The sequence below is a fragment of the Aedes albopictus genome, chromosome 2, assembly GCF_035046485.1.
Source record: "Aedes albopictus strain Foshan chromosome 2, AalbF5, whole genome shotgun sequence".
NCBI classification, from domain to species: domain Eukaryota; kingdom Metazoa; phylum Arthropoda; class Insecta; order Diptera; family Culicidae; genus Aedes; species Aedes albopictus.
In genome coordinates this window covers 24,375,475-24,393,812 of record NC_085137.1, presented here as the reverse complement: position 1 = coordinate 24,393,812, position 18,338 = coordinate 24,375,475, and the positions used below count along the sequence as shown (strand labels likewise).

The following is an 18,338-nucleotide window of genomic DNA, read 5'->3' as shown; positions in this document are numbered from 1 at the left end:
TCTTCATTCTTCTGGAAGTGAACACTGCAAAAAATCGAGTCTCGTTGTTTGTTCGCAGTAGCAAAGTTATTGTGTCAGTCATTAGTGCTAAAGGAACCTACCTTTTCTCGTTGGTAGAGAAAGATAACAAATTTCTCTTGTAGCAAATTCTGTAACATTCTCCCGGAGATCCTGGGCCAATGCACGTGTTCGCTCGCTTGACTTATGAGGAAAGCCGTATTATTTAGGCGGCCATGGAAACGAGTTCATTTTTTGTAAACACGACATCGCTCAAACATCAAATTTGAGAACTCGTGCAAGGTCCTCCCTTCGAAAAATTATAGAAAGGAATGGGGGATGAAATTCTGAGGAATGGTTTCTGAGGACTATAATAGGATCCACTTGGATAGATATTTATCCTATTTTTTTTTCTATTCTTATGAATAAACCGACCTTTTGGCCTCAAAAGCTGCCTTTGTTATTTACAAGTCAAACTAACTAACTAGGTAATAGAAAGTATGGTGCATGGAGTCGATCAAATTTTAAAATCTTTACTTGGGTTTAGAAAACTATCTATAAAATCTTGTTCTCAGGAAACCTTATCAAAAAAAAATCTTTCAGTTAGTACCGACTTGTATACTTGTTCCATTTATGACAATAACCTAAAAGATTACAAATTTATCTTAGGTCAAGTAAGTGAATGATATGAAAGGATTTCCGGCATTCCACTTGAACAATTTTTGGAAATAATGGATGAATATTACAATATTAGAGTTCAACCATTTGGTTTCCTCCATAAACTGTAGTTTTCGCTATACTGCCCCCACTCGCAAAACAGTCCCATATGAATAGGAAACCCAGCAAAGATGGGACTGTTATGCGAGTGGCGGCAGTATACATTTTGCAAAAAAAATATTAAAAAATCATTTGGTCTTTGGAATTTACCCTGAACCTACTTATTATTTTTGACTCTCTATTATGGAGGTTTTCAGCCAGAGGAAAAAGGCTTACAAAACACTCACAATGGAAATCATTCCAGTAATTTCTCCAGAAACTTTTCTAGCAGTTCTGTAAAAAAATTCTCCAAGGTTTCTCTAAAAATTTAGTTATGAGTTTACCAAAACAATTCCCAAATATCTTTTAGCAGAGTCTACTGCACTTTTTCTGAGATAGGGGAACTTACGTATTCTCGGCAGTTTTGTTCTCTTCTTCATGGGGGTTTTTTGAAACCTGTAGATCTCAGATTTGGCCCACAAAAATCCTCCATGACGAAGGAAACAAACCTGCCGATAATACCCATCGTCACCCTACTTCCAAATATATCTTTACAAAATCCATCAATAATTTATCCAGAAATATTTCAGTGACTCATTTATGTATGTTTTGAGGAATTTGTTCATCATCACTGTGCTGCTGATTATTGGCGGCATCGCTGTAATGAGCTTTCTACCGTCCGTCAATAAGACTCGCATGTATCTATCTATCTTCATAATGAGACTGTTTGCATTCATTTCGGGGGTGCTAATGAGCTAATGTTTAAGCTTACCATATGAGAAGCGGTTATGAGGCGATTATTAACGGAACTTCCTTTCAACTCATGCCGCAGATTAGTTAACGGAACAGTTAAAACAAACATACCCACCGGAAAAGCGTGGATCCATGCCTCTGGAGGTACGCATATCACATTGACATGTTCCCACGACCACGCGTTTCTCGCCAGTCACAAAGAGTCACAATTTCGCTTCAAAACATATGCCAATTGTGGGAGAAGACGTTCTTCCGGGAAAGTTCAAACGCAACCAAAGAAGCACTTCGTGTTCGAGTGTAATAAATAGCGCTTATTTATATTTACAAATCTCTCGCCCGGCGGAGACGTTATAATGAATAAATTCAACAACAACCGTCAAATATTACCATAAAACAACTCCACGTAGATATAAACCAACACAAACAGGATCGTATTGATGCAGCAGCAGTAGGTGCATGCATAGCGCAAACAGACATCACACAAATAGAAAAACATCAATCTTACATAGTCCTCCGGCTTCAGCAGGTGCGATTTGGCTTTCAGAGCTTCGGTGTTGGCCAGCCGCAATTTGCTCTGGATCAGCAGCTTCTTCATCTCCGCCTCCATGTCCTCGTCGAACTCGTTGTTCGAGCTAGAACTCGTCTCGTGGGACAGCGACCTCAGGAAGGAATTGTGTTTGTCCACCGAGCGGAGGGACCTACGGCGACCACTTCCACCGAGAGGTCCGGCACCGGTCGGCGCTCCACCACTGCTACCACTTGGGGAATGGTCCGGACTTTCGTACAGAACGTGGTGCTTGCCCCGGCTGGAGGTCAGAGTTTTGTCCAACGAATGATGCGGCGGACTGCCCGACTTGCTGGACCACGAGTTCATGTTGTGACCTACAATGATGAAAAAAATAATTAATCCTGTCCATCTACATTATCGTAGGTGAAATTCTTATAAAATCTAATGATAGATAAAAAAAAAACTAAAGAAAAATTGCACAAAATACTCACTGTATCGGTCGTCCATCCGGTACTCGTCCAATCGCTTCCGCCGGTTCAGCGAGTTCGTGTTCGGCTCGGAACTCTTGCCCAGCGAATCGTTCTTGCGGAATCGCGGTGGCGACATCGAGTCCATATTGGCCGCCGAAAGCGACGACGACGCACAGTCCGACTGGGAATCGATAAAGTTCCGATAATCGTCCCCGAAATCCAGCAAACGCCGTGCCGCATCGGTGTCCCGGTCCTCCGAGTACGGTTCGCTCATGTACTTCTCCTGGTAGTTGTCCCACGCTTGCTCCGAGAAGCTGCTCATCTCCTCGGTGCCGGTTCCGGTTCCGTTCAGGTCCGCCTCAGTCCGCTCCACACCATCTAGATTATAATTAGCCAACGCGGCTAATGATCCTAGATTGAGACTGCCGCAGCGGGCGCGCGTGACGGAACCGATCTTGAAGTTTGGCTTCGCCATCAGGGCCTGCTGCTGTAGATGTTCCTCTTCGCTATCCGGAGCGGATTTCTTGGTCGCCGTCGATACGACAGCGCCGGTGGCCATCATTGTCGTCATGGCCGTTGACCTCGTCGTCTGCCGAGCAGAGGACGATTTGCGCGATCCAGACGACCCGGACAGTGACGACATCGTGACCAGATCGTCCGACAGCCGAATCCGTCCGGAAAAGGACTCGGACTTGAGCAGCCCACCTCCTCCTCCTCCCCGATGGCTGCTGGACTGGTGCTGATGATGCTGGTGGCGGCCGCCACTACCACTGCTGCTTCCGGCCGATAGTTGAATTTCCCTCAAGGGTTGCTGCTGCTGGAGCAGTTGCTGCTGGTGCTGCAGGATTAACGAGTGCTGAAGAAGGTGCAACGTGGACGACTGCTGCGCTGGTTGCGATTCATCCGAACCGGACTCGTCGATGCGATTCTGCACGAGTAAAAGAAATAAAACGAACGTTAATTTTATCTGCAAGCAATAACTCATATCTTGTTTGAGAAGCTCTCCAGTACTTGTACACGATGAAGTGATATATACCGTCAAGACACCATTTACCAAGCATTACCGTATTTCTGACGATGAACATATCTGAGTAAAAAATGTTGCGAAATATCCTGCTCTTTGAATAATCTTCACGCTAATTTAAATACAAAAAAATGACATGCTCTCTGATTCTTTGTTTACATCTACTTATTTTACCTAAAACACAGGTAAATAGTTACGTGATATGTCTGGCTCATTTCTGCTTTAGGTAGCAGTACGTCTGATCGGCTGAGTGACTCACGTTATTGACTGATCCATATAAGTGTGGATAATATGGCGCCAGGCATTACTGTCCAAACGAAAACTTATAACAAAAATAAACAATTCATTGAGAGATTGTTTTCTTTCTTTACAGAAAAATAATTATCTTTCCCCGCAAGAATAAATTCCAGGTAAGTCTTTGCTTGAAACTTGGACAACTTTGAATTACGTTTTATGTGCTCATTTCAAAGTTTTTTTTTGAACTTGGTGAGGTACTGTCTACCGCTTGTGATTCGTATGCCATGCCTGGGTTCAATCGCTGACCTATCATCCATTTCTTCCATCCTGCTTTGAAGCTGTCGTAAACAACGTGCACTCCAGATTTTTGAGCATCTCAGACCACGAACCTCCGGCAAAATTCAGCACTGCCAACTTCGAAACAGAACGCTAATGAACTCAAATCGAAGTCTGCACATCTATTCTCTTTGTTCATCTGTTTTTCCCTGAATAGACGCGGAGCACTTTTCCTTGTGTCCATCTATTTCGTTGTTTGTCGCTAGCTATCACGACCTGATCGTCGAATCGAACGTTTCACACTTTGCCATGTGACATCACCGAAAGATACTCCCTGAGCCAACGCTTTCACAAATTGTTCAGCATAACCTGGATGGCACTCCAGCTGTATCGAAGTGCGGCTGCTTTATCAGTACCCGCTGAAGTTTGAAACTATCAGCGTTTCGTGCCCCTCGCTGGATCCATGGATACGAGCTCACCAGCGATTCCACACCAAGCACCAAATACAGCTTATCGTAGCCTTCCGAATGACAACTTTGAGGTCCGTAACGCGTGATACTTCCGCCGAACTTCGTTGACAACTGTTCTCCGTTCGCATGACTGTGTTTTCGGTGAAACCAATTTACCAGAAGATGCGTTCCGTGGTACTCTTCAGGTATGACAATCGGGAACTACGTGTTGTATGGCGTGTACGCTAAGACTACGATACTTCCATTCTTGCTTATCACGTCTACCTTACCAACAAACGGTGCCAGCTTTTGGGACTTTTCAGAACTTCTTCACATTTATCTGGAAATGCATCCGTCTGTACAAATTTTTAGACAGAACATTCTGCTGCGTCAAGTTCGTTAGCTCATCCACGTCGATTATAGAGCCGATCTATTTGTAACCGGCAGTTGTTGTAGAGTCGGCACAGACATGCCACAACTCTGACCAGCTTGTTCCACTTGGAGAGGCGTGGAAATTATATTGTCGGCTTAGCCGGTACTTGCACAGTGCACGTTGATGTGTCGCCGGCTCTTCCGTCGAGGCATCTGCCACGGGCCACTGAAGCATGGAAAACATAGCATCCAATTCGTCGAGATTTTGGGAGTTTTCCCACGGATCATCGAAGGACTCTTGAACCTGCGGCAGCTTTCAAAATAGTTGGGCTTCGTCCGCCACTTTCTACCTGGATGGCACCTCTCTCTAATCGGCGACGCTTGTTTCCTCTATCTACGTGACACGAAATGCCAAAAAAGCGTTACCGACAGGCTTTTGATCCGACCAGAACCACGAGAGTACAGTTCGTAAGTCGCTCCACATTACTTAGCGCTTAACCTTCTGTAACTCGCGCGGTTGGCCACCAGACCAATATTGAATACATACAGCGAGAATTTTTCAACGTGTTGTACGCAATATAACAGCGCGATTGCTTGAGGGTTAGTGACAACTGTGTGGTTGTCGGTGATGGTCTTCATTAGACGCGCTCCAAACGTAGCTCCTTAAAGTTCTAACCAAGAGACTGTTGTTCCAGTGGAGCTACTTAAGTCTACGCTACGACTAAACAACATCGAACCTCTCCTTTATCGACAATTCTGAAATAGGCGACGTTGTGAAGTGTATGTGCTTTCACTCGCGACGAGAAATACGTATAGTTTGAGTGATTCATTGACTAATCCAAATGCCTGTGTGGTAGTGATTTGTGTTCAAATTCCCCATGTTAAGAATTTGTAAGAACTTTGTAAACAACTTTTGTTCTTCCGTTGATAGGATTGCATTAGGTTTCGTGAGACTTTTTTTGAACAACTTAATAGCACAGACAAACAGACGTAACACTCTGATAATTCCCATCGTACTTCGATTTAACGATCTTTTTCAAAATTTGATAGTTGGGCAACTACCCACCTGTGGCGCTCACATCGTTTTTGTTCGAGTTTGACGTTTGCTCACTACCGCCACCTAGTTGATGGTCGGCCAAACTTAGTCATTTTAGCATTGGGCGAATATGTTTCCGTGACTATGATTAGAATCGAAAAATGTTCGAAGTGTTACGTCTGTTTGTCTGTGTTAATAGGTTTCCTTGTAGTATCCCGGAAAGATGCATTGCTAATCTATGCACCGGGCAGCAGCCACTGTTGCCATCTAGGCAGAATTTCGGCGGGAACACGTTCAACCCAATAAACTGCTCATTCTAAAATGGTTTTCACGTCTGCTGCCAGTTGAACCGCTTCGCTGGCTCTGCTGCATTATCTCGCCACAAGAACATTTGACCGAAGGATCTTATTTGCTCCTATCGGAACATTTTCATTACATAGTTGATGACTATTTCCCTTTGTTGGTAGCAGCAAATCATAGTCTAAAAAGGCGGTAGGATATGTACATGTAAAATGGTATCGAGACACTGCTCGGCCATTGGTCAGCTATTGGGGAATACGGCGTCGTGTCACCGAACTCCTAAAGCAGGTCTATTCTAACCGTGTTCTAGCTATCTTCCGGGTTCTGTACTACTAATCCGAATGCCAGTAGTCCGAATGTTACAAACCTAAACGTAATATTACCCCGAATACCAAATCTTATTTTCGCTATAACTATTGACATATGTATTCGGTTTAAGTTTTTCCATCTTCAGTACATAAGCTTTTTTTTCTTTGTATTTGTGAATTTTAACGTAATGCTAATTCTTCGCACAATACATAAGCTGTTCTTTCGTGATGTATTGTTTGTTACTAAGATTTTGTTAGATTTGGGATTGTGGTATTCGGACTAGTGTTATGGAATCATCTCTCTTGCCCGGTAGTCTTCTGCTTTGCTGAATGTGCACCAGAAGCCCCATCGAATCATCCACGAAATTCCCATCCGAAACTCAGCTTTCTTTCTGGGCACCCTGGGCCATGCAGCCCAAGTGGTAAATCTCATTCAGTCTCCGATGACCCTCAAGGTCGGAATCCTCCAGCACGCGAGAACCAGCCTAACAATCCAGAGGAACCTCGTTCAGGTGGTGACTCCTTCTTTAATCACCCGTGCAACCACAACAATGCTGGCCAAATACCCGAGCAAAGTCTAACAACAAAATTATAGCAAATCAAAAACAGGATTTGTAATCAGCAGCAAATTGATATCATATTTTGATATCAGATTGTCTTGATTGATTTCGATTTCAAATTTTGATATCGTTTTGTTGTCATTTAAAATTATTACAAAGTATTTAAGTCATTTCAAAACTTCTTGGCGACCTTGTATAAAGCATCTAATGATATACCATCAGTGAAATTAACGTATTGCATTTAGGTTTCCATATTATTCGAAAAAAAAATACATTTAACGATTTTTTTAATTTTTTTCGCACTGATAGCAAAAATAATAATCAATTTGCCATCACTGATAGCAGGAATTGTTTTCTACTTGCTCTCACAGGAACATTTTTCTGCTCTCATTTTTGATGTTTTAACCGTTAAAACGACCAAAACGACATCAACCTGAGTAATCAGAATTTGCAATATCACGACATCAAAATTTGTTTTCGATTTGCTGTCAGACTCTGCTCGGGTAACTTTCCAAGCCAGATTGGAACTCCGTAACGTTGAACCGAACGACAGTATAGAAGAACTATATGGGCTTCCTGGATCACTCAACCCAGGCGATAAGGCCAATTCAGTTCTCAACGACCCTCAAGGTCAGAACTCCCCAACACGCGGAAACCAGTCTGGATCTCAGGAGGAACCTTGTCCAGATGACGACTCTCGGAAATGCGGGTCTTTCCAGCGCGTCCAGAAACTGATCAAACAGAGCCCGACCTAGAACTCCGACCTTGCTGCAGGAAATTACCTTCTGTCTTCAGTGGAATCTTAACAGATTCTATAACAACTTAGCCAACTTAGAACTCCTCACAGTTGAGAGCCATACTCTGGTCTATGGTCTCTATGGTCGGGTCGGGTGGAAACGGCTAGGATAAACCAATCTCCAGGCGGCCGCGGTCGGTACACCTGGACAGTGAAAATTGGCCTAAATATCCGTCATTCCGTGGCCATAGGAGTCCACCAAGCGATGCCCTTTGATGTGATAGATCTCGATAGCGATCTTCCGGTGGTTGACGTTTGCCTTAAAGGTAAAATTAAGATATCGCTCATCAATGCCAACCTCCCTGGCGGTTCCCTACCAAACGTAGGGGGTTAACTAGAAAGCATCCTCATCATTCTGGCTCGGCAACCTACTTTAACGGGTGGGTTTCTTCGGCCATTGGTGTCTCAGTGGTAAGCCGGCCCTTGGCAGCGCTTTCCGTAATAGTCAGTTACATCCAACCTCTATGGGAGCGACCAGACCACTATCCCGTACAAATCACTACCAACACCACTACCCCATCGGCCTCTCGGCGTCAAGGTGGGTCTACGACCATGCCGACTAGGGCGTATATGAAGATTCGTTCCGGGAACCACAAAAACACCTGCGAAAATTGAAGAGTTTACCGCAGTCATTTGACAGGCCGATGAAACTGCAATACCAAAAGCTAGTAGCCAACCTGGTCGGACTCGGAAAGCTCTCAACAGGTGAACCGACGGGGTCAAAAGGTCAGACAAAGCTAGAAGGAAGGCCCTCTGCATCTCGATGGTAACAGCCATGAGGACAAGGAAGGAGTTTTTGCTAGTAGAGAGAGGGATAAAGTTACATGATCTAGAATTTAGCTTGGTGACGGGTGCGATTCATTCAACTATCAGTATATTTCCTGGTGTTTGGCTAGCCTTGGTGCAACACCAACCATAAACAACCATCTACACATACAGCTTATCACTATGGAATTCTATACTGCAGTTTCTATAAAATAAGATGTCTTTTTATTACGAAAAACATATTGAAATGTTTCGTTACTTGAGGTGTCGATGGGCTCTTTGTAAGCATTCCCATCAAAATGTCACTTTATATCAGAAAGCATCAGTCCCAGAAACAAAAATTCCTTCCCGTGACAACTGCAGAGATCACCTCGGTCTCGGTCTCCTTCTTTTTTTATATGGCTCGACGTTCGCATTGGAACTTGGCCTGCCTCTCTTCAACTTAGGGTTCTTAAAGCACATCCACAGTTATTTATTGAAGGGCTTTCTTTGCCTACCATTGCATGAATTTGTACATTATGTGACAAGTACAATGATACACTATGCCCAGGGAGTCGAGACATCTTTCCCGACCGGAACGGGAATCGAACCCGCTGTCTCCGGATGGGCAATCCATAGCCTTAAACACTAGGCTAACTGGAGACCTCAGTCTCGATCGAATATTACGCTAACGTTCCATCCGTTCCCTAATGATCGTAAGGACATGACTGGCACCAAGAAATTGTACATTGCAGACGGTAAGCCACCCCAAGCTCCATTTGCAGATTCTATGTTCAATTTTGATTGTTCTTGTTAATCACGGTGTAACGACTACAAAATTCAGTTAGTGTTCAGCTAGTCTTCACTTGAAAAGTTCCCTCAGAACTGCTGACATAATTATTAAGTGCACTCCTCAAGAGAAAATAGAAAAATTAAACATTCCAAATGCATGTTCTTTTAGAGATAACACTATAAAAAATGCATCACACAGTACATTGAAGATAAGAAAATTTGTGGACGTGTTATTTTCTTTAACACATTTAAGTCATAATGTAGAAAATAATCCATCAAAATGCCTTTTTTTAATAAGGTTGAATCAATTTACCTCATTTTTTTCTCCACTAAATCGTATCCCAATGTTTTAGTCTGTTACCTAAACATTTTCGTGTTTTATTTGCTATATTATTTCGTATTATTGCTCGACCACCACAATTTGTTTTCGAAGCAGAAAATTTCACAGCATATTGAAACAAACACTAATTCTGTTACACCTACATGGTTCTAAACTGTAATGGTTTTGTAGAATACCATTACCGCCGCAATTAACGGTACAGGCACACTATAGTGCATACGTTTACTACAAACGCCCTGACGGTATATACGCAATGAAATGAACCATTTACCACAAGGAACTAAACCCCACTGCATTTCGCAGCAGCAATCGCCAAAAATTGTCACAAAATTTCCACCTCGTTCTGCTTATCAACCTTCTTATCGCAAAAAATACCCTCTTATCGCACCCTCACCCCAATCACCTACCTTGCGTCTCGCGCGCAGCTTCCGCTTCTTCAGCGATCCCTTGCTGTCCGAGCTCTTGACTACCAGTTGGCTCCCGTTGCCGCTGCTCGTCGTCTGCTTCAGCGCCCCCGGCCGCACCGGGGACATCGTGTTCAGTGCCGACTCGCTAATTGAAAAGCTCGCCGTCAGCCGTTGGTTGGAATGCGTCTCGCGTCGCTCCCCGTACTGGTTGATCTCGACGGCGGATGTGTTCAGCTGCGAGATGCACGACACGGACCACGGTCGCTCGGCTGTGGATTTATTCACCCGCCGCTTCACCAGCGAAGGGTTTGAGTTGGAGTTGTTCTTGGATTCGACTTCGTCATTGGAAACGTTCGAAGTCTCCGAGGGGTACACATTGTCGGTCAGCAGCATTTCCTGCGAGGTTTGATCGCCCTGGAGGCACGTGGCAACGGAATTGGCGAGACCCTCCGAGCTGTCCGTGTCGCGTGCGATCGAGTCGGAATCGGTGTACTCACCGGACGCTTCGCAATCCGTCGTGGGGGCCGAACCGGGCAGGAGGGGTGCCGTGGCGGCCACGTCCAGCGGTTGCTTCTCGAGCCATTCCTGGTGGGGTGGATAAAGAGGAGGATATGTTAACATCAATTGATGAAATGTTAATTCAATAATGAGATGGAACTGCCGTTGAATTGTTGCCGATACAACGAACGGTTTCTCGATGATATAAAAACACACAATTCATGGCGATTTAACTCATTACATTTAAATTGAGCCTTGAACCCGACCATGAAGCATGACGATGCAGTTTCCTCGCACATCTGAAGCAGCAAACATCCAAATAAACAGATAATTTACGATCAATTGGTAATCAGTTGCAGTTGGTTTTGGGTGGTTCGCGCTTTAAAGCAACACACCTGAGACTAATAAGAAAATCATAATTGAATTTTATTGGCTTTTCTTGGTGAACTTAATACTACTCAAAGAAGGAGAGAGTAACGCAAGTAATGAAAGAAACGGTGGATAGAATCGCAAGTGTGCGACGAGAGAAATTGAATAGAAGTTGAAAATTAACAGAGGGCGATAATTGAACAACACAAAAACACTAATAAGAAAATTCGATGCAAGCCTCTCATAAAATTAGATCAAAGTTAAACTGTATTATTTTGGTCCCGGCATCCTTGAATTTTTGATTTTTGATAGAATGATTCAAAAAGAAATTCTTAAAAGATTTACTGAATGAATCTGGATAATTTTTCGTTAAAATCCTTATAGATGAAAGAATAATAGAAAGAATTCCGGATTAAGTCTCTAGTGAAATTCTCGTTCTCGCAGAAGTTCCTGAAAAAAAAAGGCTTGGAGAAATTCCTGAAGGAATCTTTGGAGAAATTTGCAAAAAAAAACTTCGGAACGAATCAATGGGGGAGTTTCTGAAGAAATCCTTGGAAGAATTACTGATAACCCGTAACGTGGGTAGATCACCTTGGAATGGTGCGTTACGGCGTAAGATCTACCATATTATACCAAATTTTAATCTTGCTATTTTCCAGTCTGGTTAATTTAAATTCAGGATCAAGATTTGGTTTACTTTTTTACTGTTTTTTTGTTTATTAATTGTATATTATTCTATTTTTGTAATTTGTTTTTCACTGCTAATATACCGTTTGTTTCAGAGGAATGCAGGTAAATTTGTCCTATGTGTACATAACACAATTTACAAAATATATAACTGTTGTGAACGTATCACCATTTAATACTATTTTCTATTTCAGATTTACAAGCAGCAATCAAAACGGCAAGGCATCTCTTTTTTAGAAAGATTAAGATTACCGTACGATTCAGTGGCAGGTAGACCACGGTGTCCGCGGCGATTTCTTGGAGCCGAGTTTCGTAATTTCGCGTGTTCTGTTTCTTCGAGTACAGTTTCGTAACTTTACGGGTGTTGATGTGTGTTTCTTCCGTTTCTTATTTTCGCGAACCTCGTTTTACGCAAACTATTTTTGATATAAAAAAAATGAAATGTCTGGAAGCCATCCGGTAGTTAAAATACAGTGATCGGGGCGTGAGTGTGGTATCCGGGATCAGCCGTACGACGCCAGCTAGTAGTAGATGCGGTTTTATTTTCTCGAATTGATTGTGCGGTGGACATTATTCCCTGACATGTCGCGATGTGAGGACGTATTCAATTTTTCGCGAGTGCATCGTTCGTAGCAAAACAAGAATCGGTCTGGTGATTGTAGTAATTTGTTTACCAAAACAAAGCCCCTAACAAATCATCCTTCCCGTATCCAAACTCCTAGTGATTACTCGTAGTAACGCAGAGAATTCCTCGGTTATTGGCCTAAGCGAGAATCACGTCATCACTTCCTTCCCTATCCTCAATTGACCTGCATTCGGACGCGGCCGGCGCTGGTATTGCCTTTTAAAAAAGTATTGGGATGCCAGCATTTACACAATGAGGAGAAGGCTAGTCTCAAGCATTATCTGTTGGTTCTTTGTGTAAATGCAGCTGTCCTTGCAATAACAGAGGAGCAACCGCGGGCGGTCAATCATGCTCATGCTCATGCTCATGCTCAAATCCTTGGAAGAATTACTGAATGATTCCTTGGAGAAATTCCTGAAGCAATCCTTTAGGAATTTCCGAAGGAATCATTTGAGGGAGTCCTGTAAAAAGCTTGAGAGTTGCCTTGCAGGAGTTTCAGAAGGGAACTTGAAGAAATTACTGCTCCTATTCTGCTGAAGCTTTTTTTAAAAGAAATATTTGAAATCATTACTTATGTAATTTTGAGACAGATTTTCAAACGAGCTCATGAGAATGTTCTTAAAGAAATAAATGGCATAATGCCTGGAGGATTTTTTGGACAAGTTTCTGAAGGAACCCTTGGAGGAGTTCTTAAAAAAATTCATTGAGGTTTATGTGAGGGAACCCCTGGCAGAATTTCTGAGAAAATCATCTGAGAAAATCATCACTACTGGAGGAATTCTTGAGTATTTTTCGTAAGGAATTTCTACTAGAATACATGGGAAAATTTCAGAAGGAATCCGTTTTGTTTTGTTGGGAGTTCTTAAAGAATAATAGAAATAATTACGGGTTGATTTTCTAGTGTAATTCTCGTTCTCGCAGAAGTTCCTGAAGAAAAGTTTGGAGGAATTTCTGAAAAAAAAACCTTCGAAGTAATACCTGAAAATATCAATGGAGGAGTTTCTGAAGAAAGCCTTGGAAAAAGTACTGAATGATTCTTTGGAGAAACACCTGAAGCAATCCTTGAATAGGAAGTCCTGTAGGAAGCTTGAGAGTAGCGTTGGATGAGTTTCTGGAGGAGAATTTGATGAAATTACTGCTGCTATCCTGGTGATTTTTTTTTATTCAAAGAGATGCTTGGCGCCATTAATTATGAAATCTTTGGAAAGATTTTCTAACGAACTCATGAGGATTTTTTGCAGGAATTAATATCGTAATGTCTGGAGGAATTTTCGGAAGAGTTTTTGAAGGCACCCTTGAAGGAGTTCTTAAAGGAATTTATATAGGTTTATATGAGAGAACCCCTAGTACAGTTTCTGAGAAAATCTTTGGTAGACTGAAGGAATTTCAAAAGTGTTTTTGGGAGGCATTCCTACAGGAAAACATGGGAAATTTTCAGAAGTAATCCTTAACGTAACCCTCCTTTGGCATCAGGGTCATTTTTTGACCCAAACCGTACACTACGTCAGCGAGCTGCTGCCACCATGACGCAAAAGGAAGGTTAAGTGGTTCCGAAAATATTGGCCACCGAGATTCTGCTCCAGATAGCACCATGTTGGGCATGTGGGATAGCGTTATATTTCAACAGTACTGCCCCCACTCACATAACAGTCTTATAGAAACCCAGCAAACTGTTATGCGAGTGGGGCAGAGTACATGTGGCATATTTAGCGTTCTGGACCATTTAGAAAGATACTATCTTCGGAAAAGTTGCTCAGAAAGATGAAAACGTTCACAAAGGAAGCAATTCAGTTCGAAATTCACTCACTACATGATGCTAGTGGTGTAATGAGCTACCAGATAGATTAAAGCGTCGTATATCTCACTTTCTGGACCGTTTAAAAGGGTAATGCCTTCGACCAAGTTGCTCAAAACACTAAGGGGCTGTCCATAAACCACGTGGTCACAGGGGGGGGGGGGGGTTCGGCCAATGACCATTTTGTATGGAAGAAAAAAAAATGTATGGACTTATGACCACGGGGGGGGGCGGTGTTGAGAAGTCCCAAAAAAATGACCACGTGGTTTATGGACAGCCCCTAAGAGCCTTCCCATAGAAATCAATTTAGATCCACTCACTGCATGGTGCTAGTGTCCGAAGAAGCTTCCAGTTCAGTACAATCATCATATATGTCACGTTCTGAACCAGGATACTGACTTCGGCAAGTGATACTCAGAAGAATAAAAACTGACACAAAGTGGTATTCTGCCGTTCTTCTGCAAAGTGACGTAAGCGACATTGACAACTTTGGTACATTTTTGATTATTATTCATCAAACTCTTGATCATTCACTATGTTTTCTTCTATAGATGTTAGATCTTGCATCCTAATATAGCAGACATACCACTGTATTATTAATTCACCAGATATATACCAAAAGACGTCGGAATTTGGGATGGCGCTTACGTCACTTTGTAGAAGAACGGCAGTATTCAAATTGTTCAAGGATAAGCGTTCTAGAGCAGAATAAAAATGTACAAAATTGACTACAGTCAATCAAAGAAGGTAGTGTGAAATTCTCTGTCAATGCCTTCGAAATTTCCTATGTCAATTTATTTGGAAATTTCTTCGACAATTCCTTTGGAACTTCCATTAGAAATTCTTTTGGGAAATTGTCAGGCAATTCCTTTTGACAATTTCTTTTGGAATTTTGTTAAAAGTGACTTGGGAAGCTTTTTTGTTTTTTTTTTCATTTCTTTAGCAACTCTTTTGAACACTTCTTCGGAAATTACTTTGGCATGTCCTTTGGTAATTCTTTTGGGATTACCTTCGGCAATTTTTGTGGCAATCCCTTGGGCAGTTTCTTTGGAAAGTCCTTCGGTTATTCGTTTACGGTGTGTTCAGCTATTTCTATGCGAACGCGTTTTGGAATTTGCAACTCTGTCGGCATATTTATAGGAGAATTCTCTGTCAATGTCTTAGGAGTTTCCTATGTAAATTTCTTTGGAATTTCTTCGACAATTTCTTTGGTATTCCTATTTGAAATTCATTTGGTAATTAATCAAATGAAAATTTTCTTTCGGGAACAGTACTTAACACGATTTTTACATACAGTTATTCCACTAACACGCCCAGTTTCATCACCGACCAACTGATTTCTCTTGTTTTTTTTGTGCCTTTGGAAATTTATTCGATTTTTTTTTTAATTTGTTCAACACTTCTTTGGAAATTACTTTGGCAATTCTTTTAGGATTTCCTTCGGATTTTTGTTTACGATGTGTTCAGCTATTTCTATGCGAAGGTTTTTGAAAATTGCTTTGTGAAAACTATCGACAAATTATTTGGGAACCTCTCTGGCAATTACCCTAGGTTTGGGTTTTCATTTGGCACTTTCTTGGAGTTTTCCTTCGGTTATTCCTCTGTAAAATCTTGGATTTTTTTTCAATTCACAAGAGAATGTCTAATGGAATGAAGCTTCGAAGCTTCGAAGTCATAACTGCCGGAATTCCGATGTGAGCTGTCAATGGAAACACCAGAGAAATTTTCAAAAATTGTCAGAGAACTATAAGAACAAATTGACCAAGTAAATTTCAAAGTATCTGTCGCATGAACTTCGAAAGCAACTATCGAAAAATACTAATTACCAAATCAATTTCCAGAGAAATTATCAACAAAACTCGTAGAAGTTGCTTGAAAAATTTCAAAACCAATTGCACGAAGAATGTCCTAAACAAAAAAAAATGCTGAAGGTGTTTTTGCTCTCCAAAATAAATTTCGAAATCGCCAAAAAAAATTCTCAAAAAAGTTGCCGAACAAAATTCCGAAGGAATTAACGAAAGAGTCTTCAAAAATTTTCCCAAGAAAACCCCAAAAAAAAAACTATAAATAATTGTTTAACCAATTCCTAAAGAAAGCCACAAAAGCCAACAGAAATAGTTATTGAAACAGAAAAGAAGCCACAGAAAGCCAACACGAATAATAGTTGAATCAATTCCAGCTGACAGCCAAAAAAATTTTTAGATACATTACCAAAAACATTCATAGAGAATTTGCCGAATCAATTTCTAAAGGGAATGCCGTGGAATTGCCCACCCAATTCCCGCAGGAATTGACGAAGAAGTTTCCAGAAGAGAATCGAAGAAATTTCCAAAATCATTATCAAAAAGTTTTCAAAAGGAATTTTTAAAGTAAATCAGAAAGAAATAGCAAAAAATAAAGTAATTATCATAGAAATCCCAGAAGAAAACTCTGAAGACCACAAAGCCATTGTCCAAGCATTTCCTACAAGAATTTGTTAAAGGAGTTTCCAAAAGAATTACCTAAAAATTACTCAAAATAATTTCCATGGTAAAACTGAAAATTTTTAACAAAGGAATCGCGAAACCAATTTTTAAAAAAACAGCTGACAGCTGAGCAATTTTCAAAAGAAAAATACCAAAAAATTATTCCCAAAGGAATTACCGATTTTTTTAAAATAATTGGCAGAGATTTCCGAAGAAATCTTTGAAGATATTCCCAAAGAAATCTTTCAAGATATTCCCAAAGAAATCTTTCAAGATATTCCCAAAGAAATCTTTCAAGATATTTCCAAAGAATGCAGCAAGGTTTTTAAAGTAATTACTAAAAAAATCCAAAATAAATTACCGAACTACAGAGAAGGTATATGACGCTTTGATCGAACTGATAACTCTAAAGAACACAAACGCCACGTTGAGAGCGAATTTCGAGTTTGGTTGTTCTTTCTATGCAAAAGTTTTTATTCTGCTGAGCAAATTTACCACAAAGTATTCTACGAAATGGTCCAGAGTGCGAGATATACAACGAATAATTAAGTTTTGAGCTCCTCAGTAAGAACAGTAGCGCCAAATAGTGAGCGAATTCCGAACTAAATTGATTTCTATATCAAGACATTTGTTCTTCAGAACCATTTAGCTCAAGACAGTATCCATCTATGTGGTCTAGAACGCAAAATATGCGACGCGTCCATCCAACCGACAGCTCATAAGAACATTAGCACCACACGCTATTTCCAAACTGAATGTACCTCAAAATTTATTCGCTAGAATCATATTTTTGGAGCTCTAGATTCAGAAAATGTGTGGTTTAAAATAATTCATCTTGGGTTTTTTTTTCATACATTTTTGTTTGGGACGAAATTGACCTTAAAATGACTTTTTCCGATATTTGTATGGGAATACAGGAAACAATATCAAAAAACACAAGATGAAATATTTTAAACCGCATAGATTCTGAAACTAGAGGTCCAAAGCTACGATCCTAGGGAATAACATTTGAGGTACATTCGATTTTCATAATACTTCCCTTTGGACATAGCGTGCACCACTTAGTGAACGACTTTTCAACTAAAAGTTATTCTCGGTGAAACCTTTTATTCTTCAGAGAAACATTGTAGAAACCAGGATCCTTAGTAACACGATGTGAGCGAATTAAGAACAAAGTTATTTTCCATGGTAAAGGAAATGCTAAATAAATGTTTTGAGTTTTTTAAAGAATCCATGAAGATATTCTCAAAGAAATTAATAGAGGAATCCCTGAAAGAATAGTTTCAGAAACACCTGAAGAGATTATTCATTGTTATGTAATTGTTTTTCATTAGGGGTACTCACTAAACAGATTAAATTGCTGCGTAAGCTATGATTTTCTGCTTATTTGAAATGTTTCATGATTTTGCGAATGAAATAATCAAAGATTAATCAGTTTAATAATTTTACGCTGTTAAGTGAATCCCCCTATTGATTTTTTGGAGGATTTCTTAAAGGTTTTGTACAGCATTTGCGAGCTTCAAGACTACTAAACAACGAGAGTTATGCAGGTGATTAGGATTATGAGTGAAACATAAAAAAAAACACATACACACTAGCGCCGCGAAGTTTTGGAATTTTGTAGACATTGTTGAGATTTCATCGAGTTCATCGGGAGTACCCGCTTACTCGTTCAGAGGTAATCATATCATCTACCATAGCTTGGGAATATAGACGAGCTGGGAACAGCTTTTATCGTAACGGCAATATGCAAAGGGGCGTGATCAGTTGGAAT

At 40.9% G+C, this 18,338-nt stretch overlaps 1 protein-coding gene across 1 annotated transcript in view; it reads right to left on the bottom strand.

Annotated features, from left to right (window-relative positions):
- The window catches only part of LOC109429628 (klarsicht protein), an 833,281-nt gene that overhangs the window by 27,550 nt on the left and 787,393 nt on the right, over positions 1–18,338 (bottom strand). The window contains exons 9-11 of the mRNA XM_029864114.2: positions 10,126–10,710; positions 2,506–3,412; positions 2,012–2,388 (exon numbers count right to left, since the gene is read on the bottom strand). Coding sequence (XP_029719974.2) covers positions 2,012–2,388; positions 2,506–3,412; positions 10,126–10,710 — 1,869 coding nt within the window. The remainder of the gene's footprint in view (positions 1–2,011; positions 2,389–2,505; positions 3,413–10,125; positions 10,711–18,338) is intronic.